This window comes from Canis lupus, chromosome 20 (genome assembly GCF_003254725.2).
Source record: "Canis lupus dingo isolate Sandy chromosome 20, ASM325472v2, whole genome shotgun sequence".
Taxonomy (NCBI): domain Eukaryota; kingdom Metazoa; phylum Chordata; class Mammalia; order Carnivora; family Canidae; genus Canis; species Canis lupus.
This window is the reverse complement of record NC_064262.1, coordinates 55,908,545-55,921,110: the sequence shown is the minus strand read 5'-3', so window position 1 is coordinate 55,921,110 and position 12,566 is coordinate 55,908,545. Positions and strand designations below refer to the sequence as shown.

At 59.3% G+C, this 12,566-nt stretch overlaps 1 protein-coding gene across 1 annotated transcript in view; it reads left to right on the top strand.

Annotated features, from left to right (window-relative positions):
* The window catches only part of ATCAY (ATCAY kinesin light chain interacting caytaxin), a 31,748-nt gene that overhangs the window by 11,553 nt on the left and 7,629 nt on the right, over window positions 1-12,566 (top strand). Inside the window, exons 3-10 of the mRNA XM_025456961.3 lie at window positions 2,384-2,442; window positions 5,202-5,423; window positions 6,310-6,495; window positions 6,807-6,909; window positions 7,738-7,869; window positions 8,570-8,656; window positions 11,513-11,611; window positions 12,294-12,329. Of these exons, the coding sequence (XP_025312746.1) occupies window positions 2,384-2,442; window positions 5,202-5,423; window positions 6,310-6,495; window positions 6,807-6,909; window positions 7,738-7,869; window positions 8,570-8,656; window positions 11,513-11,611; window positions 12,294-12,329 (924 nt within the window). The remainder of the gene's footprint in view (window positions 1-2,383; window positions 2,443-5,201; window positions 5,424-6,309; window positions 6,496-6,806; window positions 6,910-7,737; window positions 7,870-8,569; window positions 8,657-11,512; window positions 11,612-12,293; window positions 12,330-12,566) is intronic.

Here is a 12,566-nt window from a genome sequence, read left to right as displayed (position 1 = left end):
TTCATGAGACACAGAGAGACACATAGGCAGAGGGAGAAGCAGGCTCCACGCAAGGGGCCAGATGCAGGACTCGATCCTGGGACCCCGGGGTCACGCCCTGAGCCAAAGTCAGATGCTCAGTGAAAGGGAAACGCATTCCAGCACCCTCCTCTCCTGACCAGCACCCCCGGAGCCCGCACACCCTGCAGCCAGAGCCCCTGGCAGCCCGCGCTCTCTGCCTACACCTGTTGCCCAGGAGCAGAGGAGCCGGAGCGTCCGGCTCCAACTTGGGCAGTGTGAGCCGGGACCCCAGGAGTGGTCCAGGCTGGTCCAGGCAGTGCGGCCTGAAGAAAGGTCTTATTTTGCAAATCCACGCTCAGCTGGCCGTTACAGGGGCACCAACGCATAGTTGGCGGCGTTATTTTAAAGAAATAAAACAAAACTTTACCTTTTAGAAGTTTCAGATTTACCAGGGGCGCCTGGGTGGCTCAGTTGGTTAAGCGCCTGACTCTTGATTGGGGCTCAGGTCACGATCTCGGGGTCGTGAGCCTCCAGCCCCAGTGTCTGGCCTCCACAGTCAGCGGGGAGTCTGCTTCTCTCCCTCTCCCCCTTCGCCACCCCCACCCCCCCCAAAAAAATAAGTAAATAAATTAAGAGTTACAGAAAAGTTGCAAGAATATGACAGAAAGTTTCCATATATTCTGCAGTCAGCTTGTCCTGGGGTTTACATCTTTTTAAGATTTTATTTATTTATTTGAGAGAGAGAGAGCGAGAGAGCATGAGCAGGGGGAGCAGCAGAGGGAGAGGGAGAAGCAGACTCCCCGCTGAGCAGGGCGCCCAATGCTGGGGGCTCGATCCCAGGACCCCAAGATCATGACCTGAGCTGAAGGCTGGGGCTTAACCGAGTGAGCCCCCCGGGCACCCCCATGATTAACGTCTTACATTAGGAGACTGCATCTGTTACAATTAACAGATCAATGTTGACACATTCCTAGTGAGCGAAGTCCACGATTGATTCTGATTTCCTCAGTTTCCCCAACGTCCCTCTTCCGTCCCAGCATCCCCCAGGATACGCAGGCGTCACATCTCCTCGGGCTCCTCCCGGCTGGGACAGTTTCTCAGACTTTCCTTGTCTCTGATTCTGATGCCCCTTGACGGTAGCATGGAGGTCTGGGCAGGGCTTTTTTTTCTTTTTTTTTTAAGATTTTATTTATTTATTCATGACAGACAAAGAGAGAGAGAGAGAGAGACAGGCAGAGGGAGAAGCAGGCTCCATGCAGGGAGCCTGATGCAGGACTCGATCCCGGGACTCCAGGATCAGGCCCTGGGCTGAAGGCGGCGCTAAACCACTGAGCCACCCGGGCCGCCCCCGGGCAGGGCTTTTGTAGGAAGCCCCTTCCTTGGGTCTGTCTGGGGTTTTTCTCATGGCAAGGCCGGGGTGATGGGTTTTGGGAGGAAGACTCCGGAGCAAAGTGCCCTCCTCCTGGGGCCATCTCAGGGGGCACGTGCTGTCACCATGGCTTGTCACCGCGGACGTTGGCCTTGGTCCCCTGGCTGGGGTGGGCGGGCAGGTGTCTCCCCTGCAGGGTCCCTCGCTTCCTCTTTGCTGACTGTCCCCGCGTCCTGGCCCACACTTACAGAGAAGGGAGTCATTCTGTGTCCTTGATGACAGAGAATCTACATACATGATTTGGAATTCTATTCCACAAAAATTTGTCTCTTCCTCCTATTTATTTACTTATTCAATCATTTATCTACATCTTTATGGACTCATAGCTGTTTTTTTTTTTAAGATTTTATTTATTAATTCCTGAGAGACACAGAGAAAGAGGCAGAGACCCAGGCAGAGGGAGAAGCAGGCTCCATGCGGGGAGCCCAATGCGGGACTCGATCCCAGGACTCCGGGGTCACGCCCTGAGCCACAGGCAGACGCTCTACCGCTGAGCCACCCAGGCGCCCCTCGTGGCCGTTTATTTTGTAGTTCTGGCTCAGAGTCCAATAATCCATGATGTCCTTTGTGGCTCGAACCATCCCAGCGGTGACCACGGAGAGCCTTTCGGTAGATCACTGGGTTTACCCGACAACGCCTTGCAGCATTTAGTAGCCAAAACGCATCCCGGGGACCAGACTCTGCAGGGTCACCCCTGAAAAGTGCTGTGCATATTCCGAAGGGAAAGTGCGTGTGATCCGCCCCCCATCCGTGGGCTTTGGCATTCTGCATCCAAAAGAAGGCAAGAAAGGCTGAACATCCATAGATGATCCGAAGGGGAACCCCCCGCCCGCCGCTCTGGCACTGACGGGTTATGATTTTCTGCGCTGAGAGCAGGTGTGTCCCGGCCCAGCGACTCCCCAGAACTAACCAAGTCTTATTGTTGTTGTTGTTTGCCCTCGGCCCGGCCTGCAGGCCGCTCCCGGAAGAGACGGGGATGGACCCGCTTGGCAGCCCCACGGAAGACACGTCCTGTAAGTGTCCGCGCGAGTGGCCTGGGGCGCGCTGTTTCCAGCTCTCGCTCTGCGTGAGGTTGGACTGTAGAAATGTCAGGGGAGGGGGTTGTTCTGCTCGGAGGCCCGGAGGGAACTCAGCCACAGTGGGTCATGAAGTTGGCACGTGGCATTGCTATGTGTCCTTGAGCTGGTTGCTCGGCCATTCTGTGCCTCCAGGTCCTTATCTATTAAATGTAGGTAGTGAGCTTCCCACAGAAGGGGGTGTGCAAGGATTTAATGAAGCGACATGTATAAAGTGCCCAGGGGTTGCCAGGTGCAAAGTCAGGCCTGGGAAGGCTCTGCTGCTCCAAGCGCTCAGGAGGGCTCACAGCCCCAGGATAAGAGGGGGTCCAGGGCAGCCAGAGGAGCTTCCCTGAATAAGTCCTCCTCAGTGGCATCTCCTCAGAGTCCAGCTGCGGTCCCCGCTCTGCCCGCATCTCCCCCATGCAGCTCATCACAGCGCCCACCCTTTCTGAGGGAAGACTGACGAGAGAGGGACAGCCACATCCCTGACGTCACACAGCACTAGGAGCCAGGTCTGCCTGCAAGCCAGACGGGGGGCCAGCACGGCCCAGTTTTCTGGGGCCATTCAGGATGGTTGGTCACCTTAGGGTACCGGTCCTCCTCCCGGCCTGAGCACACAGGCTCTGCCTGCTGTTGTCACATCCCCAGAGGGTGATCCTGGTGGGTCCCTTCACCCCTTTGGGCCCTGTTTCCTTTTTTAAAAATTTTTTAAAGGATTTTATTTATTTATTCATGAGAGACACAGAGAGAGAGGCAGGGATGCAGGCAGAGGGAGAAGCAGGCTCCCCACAGGGAGCCCGATGTGGGACTCGATCCCAAGACCCTGGGACCATGCCCTGGGCCGAAGGGCAATGCTCAACCCACTGAGCCACCCAGGGGTCCGTGATTTTTATTTAGTTAAGGAGCTGGAGAGATAGGGTGGTGAGTTGTATGTGTCCACGTGGCTGGGCCACCCCACCCAGAGATGTGGCCAAGCATTATTCTACATGTTCCTGTTGAGAGTCACTTTTCTGATGAGATTAACATTTAAATGAGTAGACACTGAGTAAAGCCGATTGCACTCGAGAGCGTGGGTGGGCCGCATCTGATCAGTCGAGGGCCGTAGAGGAAGAAGACTCCAGTGTGGCTCACCCTGGGACAGAATTCCTCTTCAGCCGTGAACACGGGATACCCAACAGGTTTCCGGCTTCCGTAATATGATGGTGGGGCAGGCGTGGGACACACAACCTCATTCCCAAAAGGAAAAATAGGAAGGAAGACAGAGATCATCGATCCCAGTCGATCCCAGCAAGTCTGAAGCTTGGCAGGACAAATTCTATCAGATTTTTTTTTAATTCTATTGGATTTTAAGGCTGGAGAGCACTCCTCTGGCTCGATGCTCTGTGCTGCGGGTGCCCACCACCCCCCCCCACCCCCCCGTGGCATTACCCCCGCCTTGCTTCCCTGCTGGGGAGAATCGTTGTGCGGACAGCCTCTGTCTCCCTGTCACCATGCTGTGACCCCGCAGCTCCACCCCCTGGGAGAGGGAGCCCCGTTTCTACCGAGCACGCTGGATGCACCGCGCCCCAGCCACGTGCTCCCGGCAATCACCACCTCGGTGTCCCCATCTGTAAAGTGGCTGATGCGACCTGCCACGCCGGGTCATGCTGAGATCGAGGCGTCACGTCAGTGGCGGTAGCACGGAACAGGCACAGAGTGAACAGGGCGGTTTTGTTTTTATCACTTTGTGCCAAAGCGCACATTTACCTCCAAGCCACTTGTGAAGCAGTCACCTCTGACCCGTGGCTCGGGGCCGGAGAAATTCAGAGAAAAAAAAGAAAAAGAAAAGTGAGGAGCTGGTGCATTTAATTGTGGATTGAGGAGCGTCTTCATCCGGTGAGAGAGGGGCAGGGCTCTCGCATCGGCCCATTTATTTTGTCCTCGATGGTGAACCTGGCCGCGCCTTCCCAGGGTCTCCAGAAGAGCGGGCTTGGGGGCAGCCGGGGGCTCTCCTCGCCCGTAGGGTAACCTCCGCCCCCCCCCCCACCCCCCGGTGCTGGCTCTGCTGCACTCGCTGCGGGATCGGCTCTAACCCCTTGGGGAGGAGCCACCTGTCACAAGGAGACCGCGTGCAGGCTGAGGGTGTCCGGGAGAAAGCAGTGCAAGCCCGGAGGCTCGCGCACCCTGACCAGCTCCAGAGGGAGCACCTGTACCCCCCGTGCCTCAGTGTGCTCACCTGGCAAAGGGGATGATAACAGAACTTGCCTGGCACGGATATCAGTGCAAAGATGGCCCGTGAAAAGGCTGGGGGAGCACTTCATGGGGGGCCTGGCCCCAGTGCCGGGGTCGGTTCATGCCAGTTATTAAAGGGAGAGGCCAAAAGTCACCCGTGGGGGTTCATCCGCTGGCCGGATGCAGAGGGAGCTGTGGTCGCAGGGACTGGCGGGTGGGGAGCACAGTGTCTGGGGCTGGTCCGCAGGCCCCGGGGTGCCCCTGACCTCACTCACCTCATGGAAGTCGCATCTGGCAGATGGCGAGAGCAAGGCAGGCCCAGGGAGGCGAGGCGAGCTAGGAAGCAGCCCCTCCGGGCGGAAGGTTAGGGCATGAACCCCCACCGGCCCCACAGGACATCCTCCGATTTCTAGATTTCTAGCGGGTCCACACGATGGGGCTCAGCCCTGGCTGGGTCGGCGAAGCCGCAGCTGTTTTGTCTCCTTTCCCGGTTTTCCGAACAGCCCCTCCCAACGCCTTGAACTTCAATGGAGCTCATCGCAAGCGGAAGACGCTGGTCGCCCCGGAGATCAACATTTCCCTGGATCAGAGCGAGGGCTCCCTGCTGTCTGACGACTTCCTGGACACCCCCGATGACCTGGACATCAACGTGGATGACATCGAGACCCCCGACGAGACCGACTCGCTGGAGTTCCTGGGCAACGGCAACGAGCTGGAGTGGGAAGGTGAGGCCCGGGCACAGCAAAACCGACGGGCACAAGCTCGTCGCAGCTGGTCGTCCGTGCTGTGAGGCGTTGGGACAGGGTGGGGGGTGGGTCTCACCTGAGGGGCCATCCTGCCCCAGGGGTCACGGGGCTATGTCTGGGGCTGTCACACTGGGGGTGCTCCTGGGCCCACCCTGCCCCCCGGCGCCTGGGATGCCCCGAATTTTCTGCAGTGGTGAGGGACAAGGATTGGTGTTACCCACTTATTCATTTTAAAAAGATTTCATATATTTATTTGACAGAGAGAGGGGGAGCGCGAGTAGGGGGTGCATAGGCAGAGGGAGAAGCAGGCTCCCTGCAAGGAGCCCGAGGCAGGACTCGATCCCTCTTTAAATGTTTGCTGGAATTCAGGACACCTGGGGGGCTCAGTGGTTGAGCATCTGCCTTCCGCTCAGGGCGTGATCTGGGGTCCTGGGATCGAGTCCTGCCTCGGGCTCCTTGCAGGGAGCCTGCTTCTGCCTCTCCCACTCCCCCTGCTGGTTCTCTCTCTCTCTCTCTCTCTCTCTCAAATAAATAAAATCTTAAAAACGAAAAGAAAAGATAGGTGTCTGCTGAGTTTTAGCCACAAAGTCACCCGGCCCTGGGCTTCTCCGCGCTGGGGGCTTCCCATCACTGACCCGGTTTCCTTCTGGAGAAGGTGGCAGTTGAGCTGGAGCGTGAAGGGAGAGCAGGAAGGGACAGTGGACGAGCAGGGGCTCCGGGCAGGGAGACACACATGGACCAGTGTCACAGGAGAAGGATGGGGTGACACGTCCACAGGCAGCAGGGCACAGGGGTCCCGGGCAGGAGGTTGCAATAAAACGTCTGGCCTCAGGCGTCCCTTCTGCTCGTCCCGGCCCGCTTCTAGATGACACCCCCGTGGCTGCCGCCAAGAACATGCCCGGGGACAGCGCGGACCTGTTTGGGGACGGCGCCACGGAAGATGGTGGTGCCGCCAATGGGCGCCTGTGGAGGACGGTGATCATCGGAGAACAAGAACACCGAATCGACCTGCACATGATCCGGCCCTACATGAGGGTAGTGACCCACGGAGGTGAGACCGCACCCCTCGGGCTCCTCCTGGCTCCAGCCAGCCGCCTGCGGGTCGTCGGAGGGCCTCTCTGAGCCTCAGTCTCTTCTGCAGGGATGTTACGCCCTCGTCTCTGGGTGGGCGCACACAAGGGTGCTCACGGGTGCCTGTGAGGGTGGCCAGACGGGGGTGGGGGTTGCTGACTCCCCTGGCGAGGTTCTAGGACTCAGAGCTGTGCCCTCTGGGAAGGGGCCTGGCTGGCGAGCAGGTGGGTGCCTGGGCCGGAGCACGGGGCCTCTCAGAGCTCCCGCCGCTCACCGGCCGCCTGTCCCCAGGGTACTACGGCGAAGGTCTCAACGCCATCATCGTGTTTGCTGCCTGCTTCCTCCCGGACAGCAGCTCCCCCGACTACCACTACATCATGGAGAACCTCTTCCTGTGAGTGGCCGCTCGCTCCATCCCGGCCCGGGGTTCTGAGCGCCCCCCCATTGCCACCCGAGCTTACTGAGCATTTACCGTGGGGCAGCCACGGGCCCAAGCACTGCGTGTGCAGAAACACCACCAGTAGGTGCTGATGCCCCTCCCTCTGCAGGTGCGACACCTGCCCAGGACAGCCTGGTCCAGTCCTGTTATCAGGGAGACGGATAATACACCTGCGGGTAACAGAAAGGGCTCGCAAATCACGATTAGTCCTGTGTTTGTTATTATGAAGATTTCCTTCTCACCCCGTGGGGCTGGGGGGCCCGTGGTTCAGAGGATGACCGGTCAGAGCCGGAAGAAGCCGAGAAACCAGGGAGCCCACCCCCCCACCCCCCACTGACAGGTGGGGAAGTAGAGGCTGAGACAGAGGAGAGGATTTCTCTGAAATGGCTCAGGGAGGAAGGGGCAGGGACGGACCCCAGAGTGGTGAGGTCCGATGGGGGGGCTGTCCACGGGGTGCCCGTTCCCCACCTGTAACTGGGGCTGTGAGACCCACCGCTCAGGATTAACCGAGACACTCTATCCTCACGCGTATAAAACACTTGGTGCCTAGTAAGTGCCATCAGGTAGTAACGACTGCTGTCGGTCTGTCCACTGACACGAATCTCGAGGAGGCTGCGTCTACCCCTTCCCCCGCCCCCAGCGAGCCGGGAGGGCCGCCGGCTGAGCAGGTGTGGCTGGCATGGCGGGGGCGAGAGAGCCCAGAGGCCAGGTGCCCCAGTTGTTCAGCCGTGGGGACCGCGGCTCCCTAACTCTTGCCCCCCCGTCTCCCGCACCTGCGACCAGGTACGTCATCAGCAGTCTGGAACTGCTCGTGGCGGAGGATTACATGATCGTGTACCTGAACGGGGCCACCCCCCGGCGGAGGATGCCCGGCATCGGCTGGCTGAAGAAGTGCTACCAGATGATCGACAGGAGGTGAGTGCGGCGGGGCCGCCTCGGGGGCGAGGGCGCGTGGAGGCTCACCCGGAGCAAGGGACCCCCGGGCCCCTGCATGGCAGCCGTGTGGTCGTCAGCCCGGCCCCGGAGGCGGGCGGCCGAGGATCGCTGTGGGCAGGGCTGGGAGGGGGCGTCTGTCCCTGTGCCTCCGGGCTCCCGGGGGTCCTCGGCCATCCTGGGCGTCCCTCGGCTTGTAGACGCGTCGCCCCATCTCTGCCTCCGTGGTCACATGGCCTGTCCCCCTTGTGTCCGTGTCCAAACATCCCCTCTTTGTAAGGACACTGGTGACAGGATAGGGTCACCCCGCTCTGGCATGGCCTCTTAGCAAATTACCTCTGCGATGACCTTATTTCCCAATGTCCTGATCCGAGGTGCAGGGGGCAGGGCTATAGCATAGGAATCGGGAGGGGGGGGCGATGCAGTTTGACATGACTGTGACAGGTGCTCAGAACCAGGTGGGGGAGCGGCGGTTCTGAAGCAGGTGGCAGCGAGGACTAGACATCAGGGTGGCCACCTGCAAACCCCACAAAGCAGTCACGCAACCCAGCTTCACGGACCCCTCTTCCCCACCCCCTGGAAACTGAAGACAAGCGTGGCCGGACCAGGGAGCGCAGGGGAGGAACCACCCCTTAGCTCCTCCCTTCCCGGGGGCGCTCCCTCTGCTCCCTCCTCCCCCCAGATTGCGGAAAAACCTGAAGTCCCTCATCATCGTGCACCCGTCCTGGTTCATCCGCACCGTCCTGGCTATCTCCCGGCCCTTTATCAGGTAAGGACGCTGTGCCCTGTGCGGGGCCCCCACTCGGGTCGTGGGCCTCTGCTGTTCTATTCCGGATTTTGCAGCTTCTCTAGGGCGACTACGTATTGTTGCTTTAACCCGTTTTCAGCCGTAGGTGCGGTTATTGAGGAACAAACAGGAAAAATAATAGCAGGCAGCCCCCCGTATTACGTGTTGGATCCCTCTTAACATTTACAACCGCAGCCTGAGAGGCCGATGCTGTCGCGAACTCCTTGCCCGGATAAGGGAACCGGGACCCTGTAGGGTCAAGGGACCCAGCCCGGGTCACGCAGCCAGGTCGCTAGCCCACGGAGTCCCCAGAAGTGGGCCGAGCTCCGTCCGCCACAGCATCTGCGCAGGGACCCCGAGGACGCCAGGAGGGTCCGAGCCCCTCCCCGCAATGATGCAGGAACCCTGTGCGTTGGGGTCCTCGAGACTCAGGTGTGGTGATTCACGGCAAGGGCTCACAGCTCAGAGCAGCTGCTACGGTTTGCTGCAGGGGAAGGATGCAGTGAAGGTGCAAGGGACGAAGGTGCACGCGGGCGGGCGTCCAGACTCCACTTGTCCCCTCCCGTGCGGCGAGCTCCCCTTGCTCTCCAAGGTTTACACCGGGTTTAGCCACACGGGGATGGAGTAGCCAAGGGTCCGACCTTAGCTGCTGTCCTCGGGTGGCCCAGCGGTCACACTGACGTGATGTGCCCGAGACGCCCACCACGAGTCACACCCTTGACACAGACTGTGTGACAGGGTCCCGGCCCAGGTCACCAGGGCGCTCCTCGCGGGTGGGGCATTCCAGGAGCCGCCAGGCAGCCTCCCCGAGCATCAGGAAGCCGGTTCTTTCTTTTCGATGTGCAGGCTTTGGGGACCCCCACCCGCTGGGTTCACCGCGCGATATAAGAGCACCCGACATGCAGATCAAGTAAAGCGAAACTAGTCGTAGGAAATGCCCCAGTCGATGGCATAAACCCCATATTGAATCCAATATGCTTCAAAGCGTTGAATCGGATCGAGACCCTTCAGGGGCGCCTGGCTGCCTCGAGCCGCAGAGCACGTGTGCAGCTCTTGATCTCAGGGTCATGAGTTCGAGCCCCGCGTTGGGTGTACAGACTGCTTACGTAATAAACTTGAAAAGAAAAATCCATCACATCCACATTCCCAGTTCACGATGTGTGGCGAGGTTGAGGGAAGGTCCACGCTCTGAGAGGGTCACGCTCTCGGCGTGAACAGTTTGCAAGGAGGTGATGTCAGACTGTGTGTGTTCAGGGACTTGGTGGCACCCTGAAACACTTGCACACTAGTAAAACCAGGTAAGTGCGCTAATCACGGGCCGCGTGTGCTCATGATGAAACCCCCCCTCCCCCAACCGCTGGGCAAAACGGTGAAGACGTCCTCCTGCCCAACAGAAGCTCGCTCTGCCGTCCTTGGCACCCCCAACCGGGAACGTACGTTTGCCCTGATGCAGGTAACTCTCTCACTTGGGATTGCTTTCCCACGGCGAATTTTGAGGGGTCAGGTTTGAGTTTCTATTTTTTCTAAGATTTTATTTATTTATTCATGAGAGACACAGAGAGAGAGGCAGAGACACAGGCAGAGGGAGAAGCAGGCTCCGTGCAAGGAGCCCGATGCAGGAACTCGATCTCGGGTCTCCAGGATCACGCCCCGGGCTGAAGGCAGGCGCTAAACCGCCACCCAGGTGTCCCAGGTTTGAGCTTCTAAAGAAAAAAGAGGAGGCGGGAGAGAAACATGAGCTTCCCCATTTATAAGCCTAGGAAGGTGGAGGCCATTCTGAGCCCGCCGGGAGATAGGACGCGGGCCCCCCAGGCAGACGGAGCCTTGTCACCGCGGAGATTCGGGCACAGTGTCAGGGGACGGGCACGGTGGGCATCGCGGGGCCGCAGCGGCCGTGCTCTCCGCCTGTATGGATAGCCCGGCACCCAGAGCAGCAGGTGCGGGCTCTGCGTACCCTAAAACCCTTCCTAACGGATCAGATCGTCCACCCTCAGAGCCCCTGGGCCTGGACGCACTCAGGTAACATGGACACGACTCCTGCCTGGCTGGCTGAGGCCCACGCCCTGCCCCCGGTCCCTTCTCGAGACAACTCCATGTTCCAAGAATAACTGGGTTGGGTTTTTTTTTTTCCTTTGTATTAAAAAAAGTGACTTGAACTGCGTGAAGGCAATTGGGGCCACTCATTGTGCCGCACATGGCCACTTGTGACCCTCCGTGGGGGGACACCTGTCGTCCCGAATCAGTGACCAGCCGCCTTCTGCCGAGCAGCCGCTTTATTTTTCCCTAATGGACACTGCGAACCGTGTGATTCCTCATCTGTCCCCCTGTGCATCGGCTGCGGGAAAGCTGGAGCCAAATTCTTATCTCATCTCTAAAAATAGATATGAAACGCCTTAGCACACTTCTGTACATGTTTGGCTTTATCTTCTCTCTTTTTTTTTTTACTGTTACTCTATCATTTTATTATTTCTGTAGTGCTGTATGCTCCGGGCCTTATGTTTGTCGTTCAGCAACATCGTTTGACCTTGAAAAAAAGGTCATTTAACACTTTACGTGTTACCGAAATTAGGTTTAATTAAATGTGAAAAAAGTAGTCGCGGCCATGAGTTCACAGCAGCATGCTGGTGACACAGCCCGGCAGGGACCCTGCCCCTTGACCCTGGGCTCTGCTCTGTGCACCCCCACGAGGGGCGGGGGTCGAGGCTAGCCTGGGCAGCCAGGGAGGTTTGAGGGAAGGTGCTCGGGACATCGTGCAGGAGGCTTGTGTGCTCATCCCCGACTGCCAGCGCCCCCTCCGGGCCCGGACTTCAGGCGTCTGCCCCCCTCTCCCCCCGCCAGCGTCAAATTCATCAACAAGATCCAGTATGTGCACAGCTTGGAGGATCTGGAGCAGCTCATCCCCATGGAACACGTGCAGATCCCAGACTGCGTGCTGCAGTAAGTGTCCCTGTGCCGTGTGAGTGTCCCCCGTCCCCAGCCCCAGCGATGCTAGCCTCCTCATCTCCCCTCTCCGGGATGGGGGTGGTGGGGACCAGCCCCTGGACGTGAGTGGGAGCAGCGGAGCAGAGGGGAACACAGTGGGCATCTAGCGCAGGGCAGGGGCCGGCAAGCCACGGCCCACAGCTTGTTTTATAAATAAAGTTTTATCGGCGCACAGCCACGCCCGCCCACTGACGCATCAGCTGTGGCTGCTCCCGAGCTGCCTCTGCATGGAGTAGCGCGGCTGCAAGTGGCCTACAAAGTCGAAAATATTTACTCTCTGGGCTGTTACAGAAAAGCTGCCCCGATGTTGGGGTGGCGGCCAGCCCTCATCAGCGAGGGTGCCGCTTCCTGACGGCACTGCTTCAGTTGCTGGTGCTGAATCAGGCAAAAAAAAAAAAGAAAAAAAAAAAAATCTGCTGAGTGGCCTGTACCCCGTGCTGGAGTTCGCCAGCGAGTCAGGTGTTCCCGGCTGGGGCGCTGCGGGCCACTGCGGGGCTCGCTCTCCGCTCCGGAGCCTGGCGTGTGTGCACACCTGACAGTGAGCTTTTCTCCCCTCCCGGGAGGAAGGACATCCCGCCGGGGCGCCTTCGGGGGGCAGGAGGGCCGCGGCCGACCGGCTGTGCTTTCTCTCTTCCAGGTACGAGGAGGAACGGCTCAAGGCCCGGAGAGAGAGGTCTGTGCGGGGCGGCCGTCGGGCCGGGGCCGGGCCGGGTCGGGCTCACGTCTGGGGGGCAGGTGGGGGCGTCAGCTGAACAGGGGCCGGTGACCCCCTACACACACACGGCTGGGGGCCTTGTCAAGGGCCTTGAATCAGACCCGGGTTCGAACCCCGTCGGCCCCACGGGCGGGTTACCGTGGGAGATCAGGTCGACGGGACCCCCCGGCAAAAACAGTGGCTCATCGTCATCGT